The 22,726-nt window shown below is 39.8% G+C and overlaps 1 protein-coding gene across 1 annotated transcript in view; it reads left to right on the forward strand.

Annotated features, from left to right (window-relative positions):
• Positions 1 to 7,710, forward strand: part of LOC103359506 (NT-3 growth factor receptor-like) — a gene marked incomplete at its 5' end in the record, with an annotated part of 33,757 nt that extends 26,047 nt beyond the window's left edge. Inside the window, 2 exons of the mRNA XM_008284878.1 lie at positions 3,570 to 3,728; positions 7,525 to 7,710. Coding sequence (XP_008283100.1) covers positions 3,570 to 3,728; positions 7,525 to 7,710 — 345 coding nt within the window. The remainder of the gene's footprint in view (positions 1 to 3,569; positions 3,729 to 7,524) is intronic.
• Positions 7,711 to 22,726: the final 15,016 nt, after the last annotated feature.

Here is a 22,726-nt window from a genome sequence, read left to right on the forward strand (position 1 = left end):
ATTTTTGTTGAATGCCCGAGATGCCCTTGGGCAAGTTATAAAGAAGCAGAATTGTGAGTCAAGGATTCAGTGAAAATGACACAAAAGTGTATTCTTCTTAGTTTACTGCTGTATAGAAATGCAGCTGAGGAGAGAACTTAACCCCTGGTAGGATTAGTAGAAGATTGTGGCTGTCCTGAAGGTGTAAATCGTGTCTAAACGTATTAATGTGAAGCAGGATTACCACGTGGTCAGCAAACACTCCCAGACTTTTAGACCAATGGACAAAAAACATTTTTCAAAATATAAAAAAAGAAGTAAAGATTCAACAGAATTGCATTTCGCAACAGTTCATTATAAAAGATTGGAATTCAAACTCTGAATTACCTGTGAAGTATGTGCCCACTTGTTTTGATATAATAAGCATTCTGAAGTCAGGTGCTTGGGCACATTTGAAACTCATCATTTGGTGAATGATGGAACAAGTTGTTCAGATCGAAAAATGTATTGGTTAGTGTGGGGAAAAATGGAAAAGAAATGGAGCCCTGCAATTGTTTTGCTGAAACACCATGGAGCATATATGTGTTGATGTATGAAACTTAATGTTGAGCTGCAATATATAATGATTTGGGCTAAATGTAAGTCATTTGTAAGTCATGCAGCTTTGCAATATCATAAGACAATATACAATCATTACACACTAAATATCAGCCTACCCAAGACACTCACGACAACCGCAATGAGGACCTCCAAGGTCCAATATGGCACAAAGTACCTCCAACTAGGTATTTTGTGTCTTTTCCAGACACACAGCATTGAGGTTTTTCTTCCCTGTAAGATCATAAAGTTTAGGACGACCTGATATATCATTTCAGCATTGACATTGCAACATACATGTGCACAATCATGTCATCCTACAGCACAATGTGCATTAAGGAAAATTAACTCAAACACATCAAGCTACTTTTTTTTTGCTGCTTGATGCAAAAAGTAAACTCGCACAGTTTTCATTTGCTGTGACTAATCTACAAAACAAGTCTGTCTGATAAAATCACTTGGTTTCAAATGGATACATCTGAAACAAGTGAAATAAGGCATTTTCTGTCAAAGTCATTTTTGGTTACACATCCGTCTGCGTTGCCGAGCTGCAGTAACTGAGTGGAGACTAGACGCTTCTCTGTGCACGGCCACCTCGCTAGTTACTAACATGGTCAGCATGTGAGAACATCAGTGTGTCTGACGATGAGGAGGTGTGTTCTCATCCAGGTCAAAATAGGATATCGACTAAACACGTCACCTCAGTAATTAAAATAAGAATAGCTGGTGCAACCCAACTCAGGACTTAAGAGAAGGTTACAGATGAAGGACAAGTAAAGGCAAACGAACTCAGCAACTAAATTTGATGAAGTGTACAAACTGGAGGACGTTCTGAATAAATGCCCTGGAAGGAGCAGCCTCTTGGCAGATTGACAAATCTCATGTTTCTTTAAAAACATTCAGAAGATTCATCTGCTGCGTCAAGCTGACACATGGAGATTGTGTTTGACTTTCAAAGGAAATGTGCAATGAGCGCGCCACGGAACTGGGAGGTAATTAGTAAGACTTGAGTTGATTTTTTTTTTTCTTGATACTTAAAATGCCATGCGGCACTCACAGCTGAAGGCACACAGATGTTGGAGCTGGTAAATGGAGTTGGGAGAAGAGCTTATTATGATTAAATGAATCTGATTGTGTTGTAACCCTGAGGTATAGATCGGAGGAACCATGTGAGGGTGAATGCGACTACGAGCTAAGAGGTTTTCTCTGTGACGATTTAAGACCTTATGGTATGTCTGACTGCGGATTTGCTATCAGTTTGTCCTTAAGCACCGAAAAGGAACCCAGAAGGCTAGATGGATGCATGGACGGACGGATGGCTACATGGATCAGTGAATGCATGGATGGATGGGTGCTTTTGATGATGGGTGGATGATAGACGTGTGTCTGATACGCTGCAGGAGTACTTCCACTGACTCAGAGATAAAAACCTCAAAGGGGCTTAAAAATCCATCTTATTTTTATCTTGACAAAACTCTGAAGATAACAGCAGTAAAGGCCAAAAACTGAGCCAGATAACACAAACTAAACGACAGCAGGAAGTGATAGGACAACAAAATCCATACAATTAGTATTGTAGATGTTACATTGGAGTGTATCAACAATGCAATGTGATGCGGGAGGAGTAGTACATGGACTAGAACAAGATTCATGTCTTATACACCAACAAGTCGCTTACAAATATTTACTATTGACTTTATATGAAGTATTTATTCAAACCTATTAAATCATTACTGTCAATATTGCCAGTTAATTTAAGAACCGCACCATTAAATTTCATGAATTTGGAAATTCATTTTGAGCATCACATTGGCCTTAACAAAAAAGCAAAGACAGACTTCACTCAATGTCCACTCATTCTTTTAGCTGCACATCTCGGTCTCTTTACTCATAGAGTCAGCTTATGACCTGAGTATCACACATGGGTTATGTAATGACAGTTATGCGGCTGTACAGTTGAAAACTATTGAAAAAGTAAGTAAGGACCCTTGAGTTAAAAATGTTTTTTGAGATATTTAGTAACTTTTCCAAACTACCAGTTGTACTTTCACACTCAGGCTTCACATCAGATCACATGCAAATAACATGATGTTAGTGGTATAATTGGACTCCTGAACCTCACAGTAATCACTGTGATACTGTCCTTGTTTTTTCTGAGATGAAACTCGCAATACTTCACTGCTCATTCCAACATCGGTCTTGTCCAGCTCGACAGCGCCATGATTAAAGCCACAGCCACTGACATGAATGGGAAATAGATCTTAAAACAATGCCTGCTAATGGAAGTTGTTGATTAATGGAAGATTGTTTAATCGATTAATATCTATCCTCAGAGAATTTACAGCAAGAGGAGGTTTGATTTCATGTTCTGCTGGTTTGAAGATGTTCAAGAGTTTCGAGGTTTTATCTCCTCTTCCTCAACTGTTACCCTGCATCGTGTAAACCTTCTCATGAATGCATGAGGTCTATGTGTTGATGTGTATAATTTAAAAATTCACATTTACATTAGCAGCTATATGAACGCCTTCAATACAAGGACCCACAAGTGTGCATTCAGCAGTTTTCTAAACCTCTTGGTTGATTTTTTATTTTTTTTAAAAACTGATTAAAACTCATTCAATTCCATGCTTTGAGATTTTGATCCTCAGCTTAATGTCTGCACTTCTGCAGAGAAGGGACTGCAGATTGCTATTTCACATCAAGAACAAAGGGGTGGTTTTAATACCATAACCTAAAGAATTTCACATCCAGTGATTCGATACATACAGAGCAGGTGGCAGATAAGTCAGCGTTTTTCGGAATTGCATCAACATTCAGCAGCACAACAGCATTCATGAAATGTTAAGCCTGGCGTATCAGTTACATGCGAGGACAGTTAATCCCCAGACACCTGGGACTTGTGTTTGACGACTGAATTTTCTAATCTGTGTTTTAGCTACAGTGTTTCAATAACAATCTCTCCTCCCCTCTCCTCCTTTGTCCTCTCCTCTCAGGTCGGAGGTCATACTATGCTACCTATCCGCTGGATGCCTCCAGAGAGCATCATGTATAGGAAGTTCTCCACGGAAAGTGACGTCTGGAGCTTTGGAGTCATCTTGTGGGAGATCTTTACCTATGGGAAGCAGCCTTGGTTTCAGCTGGGTAACAATGAGGTACAAACAGCCTGAAGCATGTAGATAAACCTCCACAAGATACAGTACATATATATTATCAAAGGCTGTGCTGCAGGATTGCATGCACACACTGAGAAATTATAGCTCCGGGTCATTCAGTGGTAAATGTGAAAGTCTGCTTTTCCATTTCCAAACATCAAGCAAGGCAGTTTATTGCACAACACATCAAAAACTTCCTTGACAGAGCATCGATGGTGGGGGAAATACTTTGCTTTGCTTCAGCGAGAGTGAAAAAATGAGCTTTCGAATAGCAGATTTAAATGAACACTGCCATTTTGGATCTTAATCTACTGCCTCATGTTGTTTCTTCACTCTCTCTGAGAGGCACGTTAGTCCAACGAGGTGATAAATTGATGCAGCTTTCCCACCAGACAAGATGCCACATTACATAACACCCATGATTGGTTTGTTTTTTCATTGGAGGCTGTGCTTTGAATCAATAAAATTCAATTAGGATTACTCTTGTAAAGCGAGCATGTTGAGAAAATGAAATTGACCTAAAAGAATAACCTGGCATGTGGCATGCATTGCACTTATAAGTATTTCAATAGAAACATCAATACGTTTTTGGGCTCCATACAAATTGGGATTTCCACATTTCTGCATATCTTGAGCAGACGGATTTTGAGGCTCTAAATGAAACACTGATTAAACTACGCTGGCAGAATCTTATGACAGTGTAAAGACATGCTGTATTATGTCACGGCCAAAAAAGTAAAAACCCTCAATCTGTTTTTCAAATGTAATTTTATCCTCAGGTAGTGTAGCCTGGAATATAGTATTTATTATTCACTTATTCTGATGTGTTTAACACATTACACAATGATACATTACTGCAACCATTATAAATGGGCACAAGTGACAAAGTGACAGTGACAAATGATTACCTGGATACTGTTGGAGCCTGTTTCAAATACACCTCATTCTCTTCGGGGCTCTTTTGACTCCACCACGCTCCTCTATGGGGCTGTACACTAAAATCTGCGTGTGCGTTTTCTGCCAGCCTCCATCAGTCCAGACTCCTGTTACAGTACAATCTAACTTATATCCACTTTTATGTAGGAATAAAGCAGAACAAAACCAGTTGTGGCTGGTCATTCCATACTGCCAAACACTGTTTAGACTCTCAACCAAACAGATAGACGGATATTTTTTTAAAAATATCTCCCGTTAATGTGGCTATTGTGGCTCTAAGTGTCATGCTAACTTTTCACTCTCCCCCTCCAGTGTTGAGATTCTGGGAAATGAGGAGTTGCACAAAACTGCGTGCAAACAGCACATATCTGGATGACTCACGCAAGCTCCCTGCAGCTTAACAAATAAAGTGATTTTTACAGGAATCATTTTAAACTTTTAAACACAGAAATTAGCTGCCTGGGACTGACATTTTACTAAAAGCATTAGGGTTCCTTATCAGGGGATACGTGCTGGCTGACCTAATCACTCTGCATTAGTCAGCAGGCATATATTCTGTGAGGCTGACGTTCTGGAAATCCAGCAGGTAATGCAATGGCAGATTTTTTACCACGGACCATTATGAGGACAATAGAAGATCGTTTAAGTTTGATGGTCGGCTATATTTTTGAACCGGTGTTTACAGACAAGGAGCTAGCTCAGATGGAAGACAGGACTCAGAGGATAATGCAGAGCGAAGGCGACCAGAGGGGAGAGTGAGACTCACTGCTCTGCTGCTGACTGAGGTGGAAAACTGTTACTGAAAAGAGTGGAACCTGTTGATGCCAGACTTGGAAGTCCTCCATGTGTCCACTGATGAGAGCATTCCCAGTTGCGGAGCTACAACTAATGAATTTGGCTTTGATAAACATTGTCGTCCTGGGAGTGGTGTTTCACCTCCTAAAAATCAGCTGGAGGGAACCAGTAAGACTGGCCAGACCAAACGCTCAGCTCTCCATACAGTCAGTAAAAGCCGCTACAACAAGGAAAAAGTCCTCTTATGTGTTGGATATCGTGTTTGGCACCACTTCTCCTACACAAACAGGTGGTAAACAGGAAAGCATCGACAGCCTCATACATGTAAACAAACTGACGCGCAGATGTATTTGCCAGCTGACCTAACTTTCAGTCAGACACAAAAAACAAACATTTAAAATGATTAATGAGAGAAAACTGAGGTTTTTGCAGAGAGCTCATGCTGGTTGCTCTGATATGCGCTGTTTTGTCCTCGTTTACCCTAATTTCTACAAGGGAGGTGGAGGGTTAAAAGTGACCCATAGAGCTGCAATAGCCACATTAATGGGAAATACACTAAGTTGAAAATAGCTGGAAAGATCCTTTAATGGTGCTTTGGAGAAAAAAATAGGGGGGCAAACTGTACTTAATGTCCTAGTTGTGGTCAAGGATTTTACATGTCCATCTTAACTGTTCAGTGCTGCCCCTGCTGCCTGGGCTCTACGTGGCAGCTGATCCCCGCCCAGTCTTGTACATCTGCCTGCAGCGGAGCGTCCTGCTGCTTATCTGTCCTCCCGAGTTGCTTGTTAAGTGAGGACACTGGAGTCGGGTTTTGTGCTGTGATCACAGAGATCCAACTGTGATCATAAAGCTGGGGTGACAAATCATGCCCTTGTTTCCACTTCCCCTTGTCTATTAGTAAAAATAATGATATTTGCAGTGATATCTACAAAGCACACACATTTCACTGTGGAGCTCTGACAGAGAGTTAGATCTGTCTGACCCTAAATATAAGTCATGTCACTATGCAGCAAAACTAATAAAAACGGTTGTAAATCAGCTGGATTCCCTGTCAGTCATGGTGACCTGTTGTAAAGCTTGTGATCTGGAAATTTATGCAAAGAGCCTCCATGTGATCCTCAATCCTGTCAGTCTTGAAGATGGCCTGTCTGCCGGGCCTCTTCATGTATTCTGGTGACAAGACATGATGAACAGAATGTACAAAGGAAAGAAAACAGATGGTAGAACAATAGAACAGGGGTTTCCCCACTGGTTTGTTCCAATAATTTGTATTGTTGTCGACACACTTGAGCATGAACCACAGCAAAATCATATTTATTTAAACACAGATCAAGTTTGTCGTTCGTTCTTTCCAGAAAATTAGGCTTCAGATAGCAGTAGATTATCAAATCCTTTGTTCTGACACTGTTGTTGTGCTGCGAACTTGCAAGAGCATGAAATTGCATGACACCATAATATGCCTTAGGGGGAAGAGTTTCTGTTTTCCCTCTTCAGCTGTGTTGGTAATTTTGCTAAGCCTTAAAAAGTGAAAAACTTCAAAAAAGACCATATTATTAGAGCTGGTATTGATTGGTGCACAAATGTGAAGTGTAAACAAGAAAAAAAACAACACTTTTTCATTGCGGTTTCTCTGTACACTCACAGTCATTACACACAAATAGACCCCTATCCATTCTGTTAAGCTACAGTGGCCTGGCATTGACACAAATAATAAAGTCAAATTGTCATGACTGCAGTGAGTCATCTGGCTAATTAGTGCACAAGCCCAACAAAGAAATGATCAATCAGCCTTTAAGCAACATCTCAAACATCCACCCCCACAGATATTCAGTATTATTGTTATTTTGTGCTGTGGAACTGGGAGGAAAAAAAATCTTGTTTCCCCTTTAATATTGCACAAATTTAGGACTGAATGCGTTCTGTGTATTTCTTTCATCTCACTTTCATTAGTTCAAACCTCAAAGGACAGTCTGCTCAGTGTCACCACTTTCTCATTATGAACAAACCGAAGCAATCAGTCAGTGAGAATCGACTGTCTCACTCCACTGCCCTGTCTCCTCTGCAGGTTATTGAGTGCATAACCCAGGGTCGGGTTCTGGAGAGGCCACGGATTTGTCCTAAAGAGGTGTATGACATCATGCTGGGCTGCTGGCAGAGGGAACCGCAGCAGCGACTGAACATTAAGGACATTCAGAAGGTCCTGTTCGCCATGGGAAAAGCCACGCCGGTCTACCTGGACATCCTGGGCTAGCAGCAGCCTGGGGCGGCCCGTTCCTCGCCAGACGGACAGATCGACAGATCGACAGAGACATACATACAGAACGACCCACACGAATCCAGGAATAACCAAACCAACCTGCTCCACTGTCGAAAAACACCTGCATTGTTTGGGAAGGACTTAAGTGCCTGCAACACTTTTGGATATAGTGGATAAAACGTATTCAAAAAAACACGCACTTTTACATTTTGTTTACTTGCGTATAAGATGTACAGGTTTGAAGAAGACTTTTTTTCCCTCGAAAAACTGCAAAAATACACAAAAATGGAGACTGAAAGGGATATGGACTGGCAATAGGAAAAATGGCCACAGTTTGATTATATTATGGAGAGAACACATCAGAGTTCAAATCTATCCTGGGTTTGGTTTTATGAATATATATAGAAATATTACATATATTTTATATTTATTTCTTTTTGTCGAGGTGTTGAAGGGTCTGCCATGTGTGTTGCTAAGGGCTCGGCCCTGTCTGAAGATGCCACCGGCAAACTATTGGCAGGGACTTGACGATGGAAGCCTTACTTGCACTCTGATTGGCTGGAACTGAGCTTTTGTTGGGACCTCTGTGGAATAACACTGGATGGTTGGGGGGAAAAAAAAGCAGCGCTCTGTAGAGGACCTACCCAATCAGACAACCGACAAATCTATTTTAATTTAAAAATAATGTACATATTGTAAAATTCTATGTGTCAGAATTATGTTAACTTATTTTTTCGGATGTTACTTTGGTTCCTCTTCTGACTGTGATCTGGGTGGCTAAAGTATAAAGCTATGGTATTTGTTTTCATCCTATTCCAGAGGAGATTTCTCTTGGGAATTACCCGTGTCAGTGCTGGTTAAGTCGTCTTTTGTGGTGAAGGTGAATGGCAGTGAACACACTTGGAAAAGCCCACTGACACCGAATCACAGAGACTTTGGAGAATGGGGGATGACTCAGAGCCATGGTTCAACACAACACTTTCCAAAGAGGTGATGAAACCTCGTGTTCACTTTCCAGTTCATTTGCTTTTTCTGGCAAGAATAATGCGTTGATAAGTATCTCACACCACACCCCTCCAACACATACACACACACATGCTTTGTCTTATTCAAGCTTTTTGGTGTGAAACTGCTAAAGAAAACATTTTTGTAGCTGAGAGTATATTCATCACTTGTTAGTCGCAGACGTGCACTTCGCTTTCACAGCCTAATCTTTAAAGAAACGTTGAAGGAACACTTTGACATTTTGGGGAATGTGATTATTGGCTTTCTTGCTGAGAGCTATGATCAATAGAGCTTTTACATCTGTATGCTAAACATGTAGCTACGTCCAGGAGATTGTAAGCTTAGCTTAGCTTAGCATAAAAGTCGGAAACATCGGGAACAGCTAGCCTCACTCTAAAGCTAGTTAAGCTTGGTAAACTTCATTCAGAAGCATTTTGATGGTCAAAATAATACAAATAACTACAGATTTGGAACACAACCTTACTGAATGTTAGATTGTATGCTTTAATTTGAATTTGTTCTGATAGGCCGGAAACTATAAACTATTTAGATATCATACTTATTTAGTATTTTTGTTCTAAATGCTGTTTCCCATAAAGCAGGGTTTCTGCCACATTTCCTGGAGCAAATTTTACATTTTTTACGTAGGACCTTTTTTTTCTTCAAACATAATGCAAAGTAATACCCGTAAGTACTTTGTTTTATCATATTTTCAGCTGTTTAGAACGATGATCAAAGTCAGTGTTTTTCGAGACAGTTTGCAACTTTTCAAGACTTGCGGATATGTCTGATTTAACATTTGATGGCTAGATGTATTGCAAATATCAACAATTCAATTCTTTCTAGTCAAAAAGAACATTTCAGGTACCCACAGTGTCATTCTTACTGGGACAAACGACAACGTGATCGTGGATATCTCTTGACAAAACTGTGCAGAGACAAGGCATTTAGGGCAAACCAGGGTAGGAAGCATGAGCATCTCGCAGCTTTGCTTCTTTGGCATTCAAATAATTTAACTGGTGGGAGGAAGTCAAAAGAAAATGGTTTGAGGTATGCAGATGTCACAAAAATATTTAGTTTTATAAGGATCTACAAATGAAGCTTTTTTTTTTACCGTTAATATGAGACTGATGTGAAGGGTTATCCATTAGCTAACTGAAAGTTAGGGTAGCTGGGATTTAGGAAGAACTTTAGGATAGTTGTTAATATGAGCTCGTTGCCTCGCTTGAATTCTTTACTCGTGATGACTGAGCAACCCTGGTGGCACCGTTTTAAAGAAAATTAATTGGCAATAAACAAATCATTTAAAAATAACTTTATGGTGCTTGTTAAAGTTGGAGCAGCATCAACATTTGAAAAATATAGATCATGTTATGCTCAAGTATTTGTATTGATCAAAATAACTGGCCAGATTAAATTCCCGTCAAGGGGTCAAAACTCATCATAAAATCTTGTAGAGAATCTTAAGTCTTCTTCCCCAGATGCCCCTTTACAAGATTTTACATTTAACTTTATAATAACGAAGTAGTCTGTCATGATTTATTTACCTTCTAAATGTGTTTACTGAAGCATATTTCCATACTACACTGGTATACAAAGTACCTGTATTTTAACAGAGAATGGACATTGTTCTTGAAGGGGGCGCCTTACCTCGGTCTACTCCTACCTCTATCTACTCATCTAACTTGGCAAGAAAGCAAAATAGCACATTTCCCCAAAATGTGGAGCTATTACTTTAAAGCAATCTAGGTTGTTACCATCAGGATCCTGTCACCTCACATGCTGTGAAAAGAAACCCTCCTGAAATGAAAACAGTTCTTTTTCATTATCCTGATTTCTTTTCGTCGGCTGTACATGACGAACAAGGTTTTACTCTTGTCTGTCGCTCTGATAAAAAAAACCTCTTCTGTTACCATGAGGATGAGCCGCAGAGGCAGGCAGATATTTGTGTTAATCAAAGATAATAATCACTGAAGTGGACCATCTAATTGTGTGGTATTATTGCGTATGTTTTGATAATTACAGTATTAAATGAACTGGAAAACATGAAGAGTTTTGTTCCAAAATGTGACTGAAAAAAAAAAAAAACGACCCCTAAACCCAAGATGATCTTGCTTTTAAGGAATCGCTCATAATTAAGTGCTCAGTTGACAAAATGAGATCATTTTTCACATCCTGAAGATTTCTCAGACACTGAATAATAAACCTCAGGCAACGGTTTTATTTCATGTTGTATCTGGATATCGAGCGTTTTGGAGTGGAACTCTTCACATCTCTTCCTTATTATCTTGACATGAATTCTCACAGTATCACAGTGTTGTCTCTGTTCCCCTTGGGACTATGTAAATCATTAATGAGCATTCAGTTATTTCAAGTATTTTATATGAAAGGCAGGATCAAATCCATCGAGTTACCCAAAGCATTGAGTTTTTGTGTGTTCTCTTGTGGTAAAGATAAACGCTTAAAGACATTATGACACAGACCGTGAGCATTTGCAGGGTATTGTAATCCTTTCATGGTGAGTTGAATATTGTTTAAAAAAAGTTTTCCTTTTTTTTTTTTTCTTTTCTTGGATGAACTAACTGAACACTTTTTGAAGCAAAGTTGGCATATTACCATGTACACATGTTACAGAATATAAAAATGTGGTATAACAACTGCAGTATATAAAATACTGGTATTCCATGATAGATCTTTGTATTAATGTGACTCTCTTAAGAAAATGTCTTCAAACAATCAGACGATCTCCTTTTCCATTTTGTCCTGTCTTATAAAAATGTGTGAATTTGACTAAATCTTGTCTTCATCTAAATCTCTCAGAAAGATGAACAGCATGTGTTCATAGTGTGTCTGTGTTGTCTGCTGCTCTTCTATCCTCTCCTGAAGCGATAGAAACCTGCCTTTTTTTTTTCCTCCTACAGTTCAGACCGTAAGTATTTGGACACTTACATATTTTATGTTCTCCAGGCTCTGTGTTTCAGCACATTCACTTTCAAATAAAGTCATAGATCCTACATTGAAGTGCCAAGTCTGAGCTCTAGTTTGAGAAGGTTTACATCAGTACAGAAGGACCTGTGTGGGAGAGACAAGCCCCCTAAAACACAGTTTTGAACTCAAAGATGTTTTGTGGTAGACTATTGCTGTCAACGACTGCCTGAAGTGTTTGACCCACAGACATCAGCAGATGCTTCTCTCTTCCCTGGTGATGCTCTCTCAGACCTTCAGCTCCTGCTTGTTGTGGAATCTCTCAGACTTTCGTCTGGTCTGCAGCTAGTGGAATGCAGCTCGGTCAGACTGAGATAAGGTGACTGATCTCCGCTCAGGATATTCCACCTCCTCACCCTGAAAAGCTCAATCTGAAAAGATTGCTGTCCAGCTGAAGGATGGTATGTCATGCAGTGAGTTTTGATGGCTTTGGGTCATGAGCTGTTTCTTTTTTCCTCCATCATTTCCATCCATAGGACTTGGTTCCAAAACTTTACTGCTTTATTTTTGTGTTTTTGTGAACTGCAGGTGACCTCTCTGTTTGTGAGGTTTACCAGAGGTTTGTAACTTCTTCTGAATCCTCTGAGGTTCTGCTTATGAAGTCTTGATCATTGACAAGGAAGCATGTCTGTTTACATCCTACAGAGCACTCTACACTTGCTGTGCAAAGGCTTTTCTTCAACATGCAAATTCTTTTCCACTAATCCACAAAACGTATTATCCACAGGCTTATTTGCCATTTTCTAGTTCTCTAGCATACACTTGCTTTTTCAGAATGAACCTCGCTGCTGATTTTTGGCAAAGCAGCTACCTTTGATATCTCTTTACCTCTTTTTATATATTTTGTTCACTTTCATGGTCACCTTCTGTGAAGCCTTATGTACATGAGCTAATGACAGTGTCCAATTAGCGCTTGAGAGGGCTACATCTCCCACACAGTTCTCTTAGTACTGACGTAAACCTGCTCAAAATAAAGCAGAGGCGTAGCGCGGTGATGTAGTAGCAATTATTTTATTATGTCTCTACATCAGCAATAGCAGCTGTGGCTGGAGACGTTATGTTTTCAGGTTGTCTCTCAGCATATCCCGTTCTTGTGAAAGCAGTATCTCAGGAATGTTTTCAGGGAATTTCTCAAAATTTGGCGAAAACTTGAATTCAAAGATGAAATGATTAGTGTTTGGTGGTCAAAGGTGGCTGTGACCTCACCAAACATCTTGTTGGCCATGAGTCAACATTTCATACATTTGTGATGACGAAATTTCCAACAAATTTACAGACAGGAAGATTTCACATTTAGTCAAATACTGAACTGGTGAGACTCATCTTGTGTGTCCACCTTGAAACTGTGCTGAGTGTATAGATCTTCTGTGCTGATGAGTTAAACGATGAATTGACTGAAGCATTGTCTACCGCCACAACTACAACTTTGTGTTCTGCCAGAATCAGCTTTTTTGACCAAACATAAAAACACTTAATATCTTTTATTAAATTCCTTAAAAGCCGTCACTACATATATAATGAATAATACATATATGTGTTATAAATGCAACATGACTGGTTGGTGGAGGCATACCATTGCAGAGTGGTGACTTTCAGACTGAATGTGCTGAAGCATAGAAACTCTTACTGTCTAAACACCCTTTGGTTTGGACTGTGGTTCAGAGATCAGGACCAACTTTGTATGGTTTCAGTGTCTTTCCACTTCAGTAGGCCATGTATTTGTAGGAAACAGTGTTATTACAACAACAGGAGCAACAAAATCCATGATATTTATCTTTTTGTTGTTGTTAATTTATATGTTGTTCAGCATTACGGCTCAAACTGTCACAACAATCTTAGACACCTGTGGCTATATGGGAAAAAGACGAGAACAGTTTTAAATTGCACAAAGGTTTTCCTTCACCAACCCATCTTATGATGTGTATAGAAAAATATACAGTAAATGCAAATTGTTTGCTTTTCTAAGTCGCCCAGCTTACCTTGAAATGCGTATGAATTGCAATGACTCTGCCAAGGCTGGCCCTGTTATTTCATGTGAAATCACACCATCATGTGAGAAACATGCATACATTTTGTCATTTGTTGTGTAGACATGAACATATGTTCTGGAGTAAACATGTAATTTAAACAGCTTCACACAGTATCATTGAACAAAAGGAAGCACTTCAGTCTGCCACACACCTCGAGGCTTTGTTGGCGAGTGTCCACATTAGACGACAGCCGTCCCGGTATTGTTTTAGCCGCCTTCGTACAAACAAGAAAATGGAGACACAGTGGTCGTCGAGGGATTTTAGGTCAGTAAGTAGTGTGTTATGATGGTGGTAACTGTAATTGTTTATTGATTCACAATTACAAAGTGTTCTGTGTGCTTAGGTTTCACAGTTTGCGCGCGCACGTGTGTGTGTGTGTGTGTGTGTGTGCGTGCTTATATTAGTCGGGAGTCTGTCAAATATCCAGTTTCAGCTTGTGTGTGTTCTGGCTTCTGCCCACAACATCAGTTTGAGAAAAGTACCGCAGTGGCCCAAATAAAAGGCAGTATTTTTTGTGGAAATTAGGTTTGTGAAAATGCTGGATTGTTTTATACTGAGGGATTAGGCAATTGGGTTAGATTTTTCGTTTTTGGAAATAGAGAGAGCACAAGTGTAACCCAGTCTGTTACACAGAGTGTTGCAATAGGGTTTGTGTGACCTCAGTTTTGTGTGTTTTCTTTGTCTTTTTAGTGAGTATCTTTAGTCCAGTTAAACCTATACGAGATTTTTCGAAGTCTCCTGTAAAGCGTTTTGCTGCCAGAATTCAAATTAAATAAATATGTGACAACTGAAAACAAGCTGATTACGTCTTCTGACTGCAGCAATGAGTGGAGAAAATATGACAAAAAGTCTAGATTAGTCAAAATTACTGTGGAAAGAAATTCATCCAGAGAAAATCATTTCTATTTAAAGAGTCCAAAAAGAGAGAGAATATGTATGTGGCTGATAGACAACACACATGAATGTGGGATTTATTTATTAGCATATTTAATGTTTCATTTACAGGAGAGAAAAAGCTGCTATGATGAGGACTCTGTCAACAGACTGAGTGCCTCCTTAAAAAGTTGTGGTAGTCTTTACAGTCAGAGTTGTCCTATATTCAAGCCAGTCGGATATACAGAGTAAATAAAATGTAAATACATTCACACCACACACAGCTACCTTAAATGCAAATGGCTGCCGTGGCGTCTGGCAGCTGTGAAGAGCTTTGACAGACTTATCGCAGTTAATGTTCACTGTTTAACAATCAGCTGAGCAACACAGAGGCCACTTTATCTGGGCCCATTCTGCAAATACATTTGTCAGATTGTTGGTCAATGGCAAAAAGTCTAACAACAATATTCGGTGCAAAAACCAAACGCAAACTGAACGGTTATTGAATTCATGACACCCCTGCTTATGGCTCACTATTATCAGTACCAAGTGCTGAAGATAAACCTTTTAGTTAATCCAGAACTGCTGTTGGATTTACATTTATTCCCCACACATTCATGGCCAAAAATAAAACCCTCAGTCATTAAATTAACTGCAATTGAACAGAAATCTCAAACTTATTTTATCTTTTATCATGGTGTTACTAAGACCCTTACAGTCTCAGAGAAAAGTTGTATTTCTGATGCTAAAAGTGCATCTCTGTCTACTTATTTGACAGTTCATACATGACCTAAACATGCCACGCAGCTTCATACGTATATGTAGCTATGTCGTTCTGAATTTTCACATCTCAGCGCACTGAATCCAAGTGAAATATACAATACCTATACACTAAAAAGCCCAGGACTGAAGTTATTTTGTTACAGTATTAAAACTTTTGGCTTATGCTTGAGGTTTTAAGAGCCTTGTGACAGCCAGCTATCTTCTGGATTGTCTCACATACTGGATAAGACCCAAATACTCAATGGAAGTTGGCACAGTCCACTGATGTTGTAATGCTGTAATGTACAGGTGCTGTCATTAGGGCCTACTAAAAGTGAAACGACCTGAATGTATAGGAGTTTCAAAGCACTCCTGCTTAATGCTAATGAATGGGTTTTTACCTCCAGTTGCATGGCATGGGGAAAAAATCGAGCAAAGGTTTCAACCAGATGAGTGTGTAATAATTTTACACTTCTCATGTCCTCTGTGTGCAAGCAGACTAATGTGTGCACACACTTAAGTGAATGAAACAATGATGTTAGAACAGTATGCTTTATTTCACCATATGAATGCTGTACAATAATACCAGCCTTCAGAGCTTTAGTCATTTTAAAGGAGAAGGAGTGGGGTGAGTAAACCATGATGTCAACGTTCTCAGTGTTGGTCTCGGATTAGATGTTGAGCTCTTCAAGGTTCTTCCCCATGATCTTGATTGGAATCAGGCACGACAATGAGCTTCTCCTCTTAATTGTGCATTGTTATTTTAATGTAGGTGTCTTTGGAGGACTCTAAGGGAGACTGAGAGCAAAGATGGGAATCTCCACAATATCCCAATTCTGTGGTCGGCATGAAGGTGCAGCATGCTTTTAATAACGCTGACCAACGGCTGTGGATCGCCGTGTCCCATTTCTTTCTCTATTACCTGCTCAATGTCATAAAGACAGTTAAGTGGGATGAACCTGGTTCCTAGTGGATTTAGTCCTGTCTCATTATTGATTTCTTCTCTTCTCCAGTGCTGTTGGTTATTGTCCTGGTGATAGAAATAATAATGAATCAGTTGGCTGGCCCTGAGTTTGTTTGATGAAATTGAAGACATCAAAGTCTGTATCGCCTGGATAGAGAGGGTACCCTACTGGCAGCTCTGCAGCTACCAGTCCCAGACACCACATAGCCTCATTAAACAATATGGAGAGCATCACATAGATGTAGAAGTGGAAGGTATCTGTAATTCTTCTGACGAAGCGCGTAAACCAGTTGATGTTCTCTGTGTGGGTCTCAGGTTTGGATGTTGACCTATTTATGGTTCTCCCCTAATGTAGCATATAGGGAGCGAGTTGGACGTTGAACCCCACTGGGAGTGATCTGCTGTCTTGTCATCTGGCCTGGCAGCATTTGACATTTGGTTTTGTTGTCCTTAGTTGTCTCTGGAGATAGTCTGAGGGAGGTTGGGAACATCAATGGGATGCTCCAAAACCTTACCAAGGTGTGATTTTCTGATCAGCATCAAGGTGTAGCATGCTTTAATCAAGCTGAACAACAGCTTCTGCTTGATCAAAATAGTTTAGTAGGATGATCCAGGTGTCTGCTGGATACAATCCTGTCTTGTCATGGCATTCTTCTGGAAACTTAAATCTCCAGTGCTGTTGGCTATTATTTGGAGGATGAAAATAATGATCAGTGTGCCATCCCTGGTCCAGCATGCAGTATGTTGACTGGCCCTGGGTGTGTACGATGAACCTGAAGACAGTATAGTCCATGTCATCTGGTAGAGTGGATGCCCTGATGCCAGCGCCACAGCTACCACTCCCAGACACCACATGTTGCTGGCCTCATCAAATGGTGGGACAAGCCTCACGCCTGGTGCCCTGTAACAGATGGTCCCCACACAGCCATTTTGTTCTAATTCCAACACTGGACACATAAGACCACAGGCAATAACTCTGACTGGCTTTTGACCAAAACTGTTACATTTTCAGGTTGAAAGCCCGTATCTTCTACTGTATATTGATACTGTCAAAAATCTGATGATTTCTGAAAGTTTACTCATCTTTCTCTTAGTGATGGTTACCTCCCAACCACGGCAACATTTATGTCGGGGCACAGGTTTTCTAACTGCCTGGACTGTTTCATGAATGTCTAATCTGTTCTTGTGGCTTTGAGAGCACTGAGGGTGCTTTTAATCCAACCCTGGCATTTCTGGATGTCCACCATCTTTGTTTACAAAATCTGGAACAGGGGTTTGCTGAGACCAAAAATGGACAGAAAGATCACCACACACTGTATTATGGTCTTTTTGTCCCATCCCAGTTCTGTTATTATCTTGGAGAGCGATCTGCTTCTTTAATGGCATGTATAGTTTTTGAAGGTCCACCTCAGCCTTGCAGAACCCCCACGAAAAATTATGAAAGGCATCAAGATTGTCAAAAAATATTTGGCTGCTGGAATGTTACTTTGGTATGTGATTAAACCAAATTCAACTTATGAGGATAGTAGTGTATGAATAGTGAGTTTGGGCAGTGGGATTGCAATAAAGCCTGCACTTCATGCTGTCCACTCATGCAGCTCAGTCCTATATAAATCTTAGTTTGTTTGTGGGACTGAAGCTCCTCATGACATTCATCACAGCTGATGTTTTAGCCTTTGTATCTCTGTCTGAGCTGATATCAAAAGGCTGAGAAGACATCAGCATATGTGATGCTGACAGTATGTTTGCAAATTCTGGAAATGTGTCGTCGACTTCTACTGGAAGGATAACACGAGGTATGCTTTCAGTCATGTTATTCTGTATGATGTTTGACATGATGCTGAGGACTGTTGATGGTCCCAAGTGCTCTGAAAGTATAGCGTCAAACTCTGGATATGCAGACTCATTATATGCTCTGAATGTTTGTTTTGGTTGCACAACATACCATTCTGCAGGTTTTTCTTCACTTGTTTTCTGGAGTCCAGAGCCTCATCCATCTTGGTGCTTCCAAAAAGTTTCAGTTTCTCAGAACAATCAATGTAACTTTTTGACTTACCGTGCCTCTCAATTTTCTGTGTTATACTCAAAAAGAAGACATGGCTGAAGCGTAGCACTACCAGCTAGCCACGCCATGCAGAAACAATTTTTCACACTAAAAGAAGAATTGCAATTTTCCTCTCCGTATGCAGCTTTGCAGTTTTGTTTTGACCAGATTAAATTCTGAGCTGCTGCTGCAGTGGTAGTTTAGGAAAAAAAATTTTTACTAAAAAGTCCACCCTTCCCAATTGCGGTTGCTAATGTTGTAAACAGTTTTCTTTTGATATCAACAGAAAATTACTAATGCCTGTGTAGATGCTCCATCATCCAGGTCATGGTAATTCTAGGAGATTCAGTAAAAAGCAACTGGACTTACCTTTTAATGTGCCTCATTCAAGAGGTTTCTTCAGTTCTAGCTGAAGGTGATAGTGGTTATCAGTATTCAAAGGTGTTAGTATAAAGCTCTAATTGGCATGATGCCAAAGGGTGGCGGGCTTCTTTTGGCATTATCTTGACTAATTAGAGTTTGGAAATAGCATGACTGTATAGTGATCGGATTGATTACCAGTTAATTTTTATTGAGTAAGGAATATCAACTTGCCCCGGCCTTCTCGTGAACACGTTTTCAGTCTACAGTTGGGGTGTATATTAAACATTTAGAATATTTAGAGTGCTGTCTATGTAAAACGGTCAGCGTGGAAGGGACTGCGGCAAAAGTGCAGCGGAATTACCAAGTCTGTTAAAATATTTTTATTAAAATACTAAAAACTAGTAACACTATAATTTACAGAGTGCAGCATGCAGCATAATTACTTCGCAGCTGTGGTATAAGCCTTGGTACTATCGTGTTACGGTATGTACCAATGGATGTATGTATGTACTGGAGAACAAGATGTGACGATATGGAATAAGAGGGTAACAATTCAGGATCGTACTAAGATCTAACACTGTAATTTTTATCTTTAGCACTTTTCTCTTGTTATTCCAAGCTGTAAAAACATGCTCTGACTGGTGAGATACCAAAAGGCAGCTGGCTTATTTTGGCATTCTCTGGACTAGTCACAGTTTGGCAATAGCATCAGTACTATTCCTACAGGGTATGTGTGACCTACCGAGTAATCATCTGGACACTTGGAAGAAATTTAGACAGAACTTATACTGTAGCTAATATTCAACTACTTGCTACCTATTCTGTTATCACAGGGTGTGGTGAGCTGGTGAGGGGAACAACAGCTGAGATAGACCCCTGACAATGCACTGTCCCTTAGCATTTGTTCCAAAGTAAACACAGAGATGTACCCTGTAAATACTTTAAGCAAAGGAATAATGTTTGTGGGTAATGAAAACATTATGAACTACTGTAAATCTAGTGGCTTGAGTATTTCTTTGTACGTTACCTTACACTGACTCCACTGTGTTTAGGGAAATAATGTACTTTGAGGTCCACTACGTACATTTGACATCTTTTGCTTTGAAAATGCAGATTTTAGATGATAGATAATAAAACAAGCTTTTAAAACACAAAACATTGTTAATGATTTAACCTGTAGTTTCCACACTTTTTGGCTTGTGACAGCTTAGAAGCAGTGTTTTGTTGGAGTCACATTTCAGATGACTATGAGTCACAGTCCACAGCTCCACCAAAAAGCTTTTCTTTCTTAACATCTCATGTGGTTTTAAGTAAGTAAATGTTCAAATGAACCCAATATCTCATAAAAAAAGTGGGAACTATTTTATATTTCATTAATCATGTGATGAGCACTCAGATGTATCTGCTGCCCCTGTACATAATACTACACTATAGTGCATATAAAACACTACATTGGTATTTATATATTGTATATTTGCTGAAGTTACAGATCTCGAATACCTTTTTCACTATTGGTAAAATATCAGATTTATTAAGTGAAGCATTAGTTATACTAACACTTTTATAAAACAAATAGATTTTTGCTGTTTTATGGTCATACTGTACTGTACAATAACAGAATAGGTAGTCAGTGGTTAAATAATAAATACAGTATATATACTCTTGAAGTTCTTTCTAAGTGTCCAGAATATTACTTAGTAGGCCATGCATACCCTGCGGTGACAGAATAAGCACCTAAATAGTAATCTAAAGAGTTACCCTACAGACTGAAAAACCAGAGGAAGCTAAAGGAAGACAGGCTTTTCCCTTGGCCTCTGATCATTTCACAGTACCGCTCACATAATAACGAAGCAGCTCATGGAGGAATTAAAAGTGGTTTAAAACCCTTAACCCTCACAGTTTGCATAAAAATGTGTACTCCTTCATGAAATCATAACCAAATCCAATTAAAATACAGACGCATGATGCACATATTTTTAGATAAACTGTGACTCATTCTCTCTGAGGATCTGTTATCTCTGTCGGCAATAATGAATAAACGCTCATAAATCAGTTTAGAAAACACAGAAAGGAGACACTCTTTATAACTCCAAAACTTAAAATAAAATTTTCACATTCTCAAGTTTGCTTATTAAAATCATCCAGTGATAGTTCTATAATCCATGGGGAAGGGTGATCTACTAATGATTTAAACCTATTTGACATACTTGAATGGCTGCCAGAATGTAAACTGTAAACGTAAATTTGAAGATGTAGCCGCTAATTAAGGTCATTTGTTATTCTAATCCAATACACTTTTTTTTTTTTCAATTCAGTGAATAATTCCTCACAGTCCACTAGCTGTCTGTTCTGTGTGCACTGAAAATAAATCTGGTGTTCATACACGGCACAAAAATGATCCACACAACAGTATTCCAGCATGTCCTGTTAGTCCATGTTGGTGCTAGTGCAGAGGATGGGGGAACGGAGGAGTGGGTATGAGAGTGATGGTAAATCGGACACATGCTAACTATCTAAATATGCCGACTAAATGTCACCAATCTTTCTCCAGAATCACAGACCTTTAACTTCTGCACCTGTGGGTACAGTGTCAGACTTTTAAAACCCCCGATGTGGACCGCAAACATAAACTCCATTTACTTGTGTCCTACTGTGATGTTTGACAGATTAAGGTCACCAGTATGATGAAAATCAATGTGTTACTCAGTTGCAGAACGGTGTTTATTTGCTGGACCATACAAACCAGCTGACTGCCGCACAGCCTCCTCTGCATGTGACCTGAAAGCTCCAGCTGCGAGTGTATTTAAAGTAAATATATTGTTGTGTATTTCAGGCAGATTGCTTCTCGCCATTCCGTCGGCATCAAGTGTCGCAACACAGCCGAGCAATTTGAGCGACAATCTAAGCGTATACAGGAAAAGCTTTCTTTCCGAATTGCTTTTTAAAGTGAACTCACCTTGGCCTCATCTGTGTCTTTTAAAAACACAAAATGACTACAAGGAAATGATTCGCTTCTATGCAGGAGATGGTCTGTCTTCTTTTGTCAAAATAATCCTGGACTGAATTCAGCTGTGTCAGCTTGCCTTGGATAAGCAGGTATTGGACGTCATTGATAACTGTGGCAGCTTTATAGGGAACAAACACTCAGGGAAAAAAAGGGGGCTGGAGACTCTCTGCATCTGTTCTTTGGTGCAAAGATGAAGAGGCGAGCTCATTTGCGAGGAAGAGGTTGTGCAAACTGAAAGAGAAGCTACAATGATGCTCATTATATAATCCAATACCTTGTTGTTTTCTTACCTGCCAACATGCCAGCGAATGTACTGACCTTGAATGCAAAATTGCCCACCGCTGTTTGATCAAAAACGTTTCCTTCCGTATGATAAATTGAGAAATCATAATCTTCTGTTCTGCCTCAAAGCAGTCTCCGGTGCTATCTCACTGTAAACAGCGTGTTTGTTGAGTACCTGAACCCAGAGCTGCCTTCTCGCCACCCAGGGAGAATGCCTTTGACTAATCCCCAAGGCTTTCTTATCAAGTGTGATTGAATAGAGCCCTCAGTCCCCAGAAGACAGGCTAACCTTTATCTTTCTGTTTTCTATTTCTGCATCTGTCTTTTCTCTCCACAACAAGGTGTTTGTGGGAAAAGGAGACCTGTTAACTGTTTACCCCCTCCAATATGCACATCCCTTCCCCAGTGGGCGTGCATTTGAAACATGAAAGGCTCCTTACAAAATGGAAAATTTCCACTCCATTTGCCATGCAGCCAATCAGTGTGCAGTGACCCAGATAAGGAGTGTGATATTGATGATGACAGCAATAAAGACGTAGTTTCACCACAAGCCTTCCTTCTAATTAGGTTGATCTGCGGAGAAAATAAATGAATTTTGACAAAATGCAAAAGAGCTGGTGTGCAGGGAGGATTAGACAAGCGAGTGTGACAGGAGGAGGAGGGGGGTGAAATGCACAAGGTTTCAGGGGGTTAAG

This window comes from Stegastes partitus, unplaced genomic scaffold, assembly GCF_000690725.1.
Source record: "Stegastes partitus isolate 25-593 unplaced genomic scaffold, Stegastes_partitus-1.0.2 Scaffold377, whole genome shotgun sequence".
Taxonomy (NCBI): Eukaryota; Metazoa; Chordata; class Actinopteri; family Pomacentridae; genus Stegastes; species Stegastes partitus.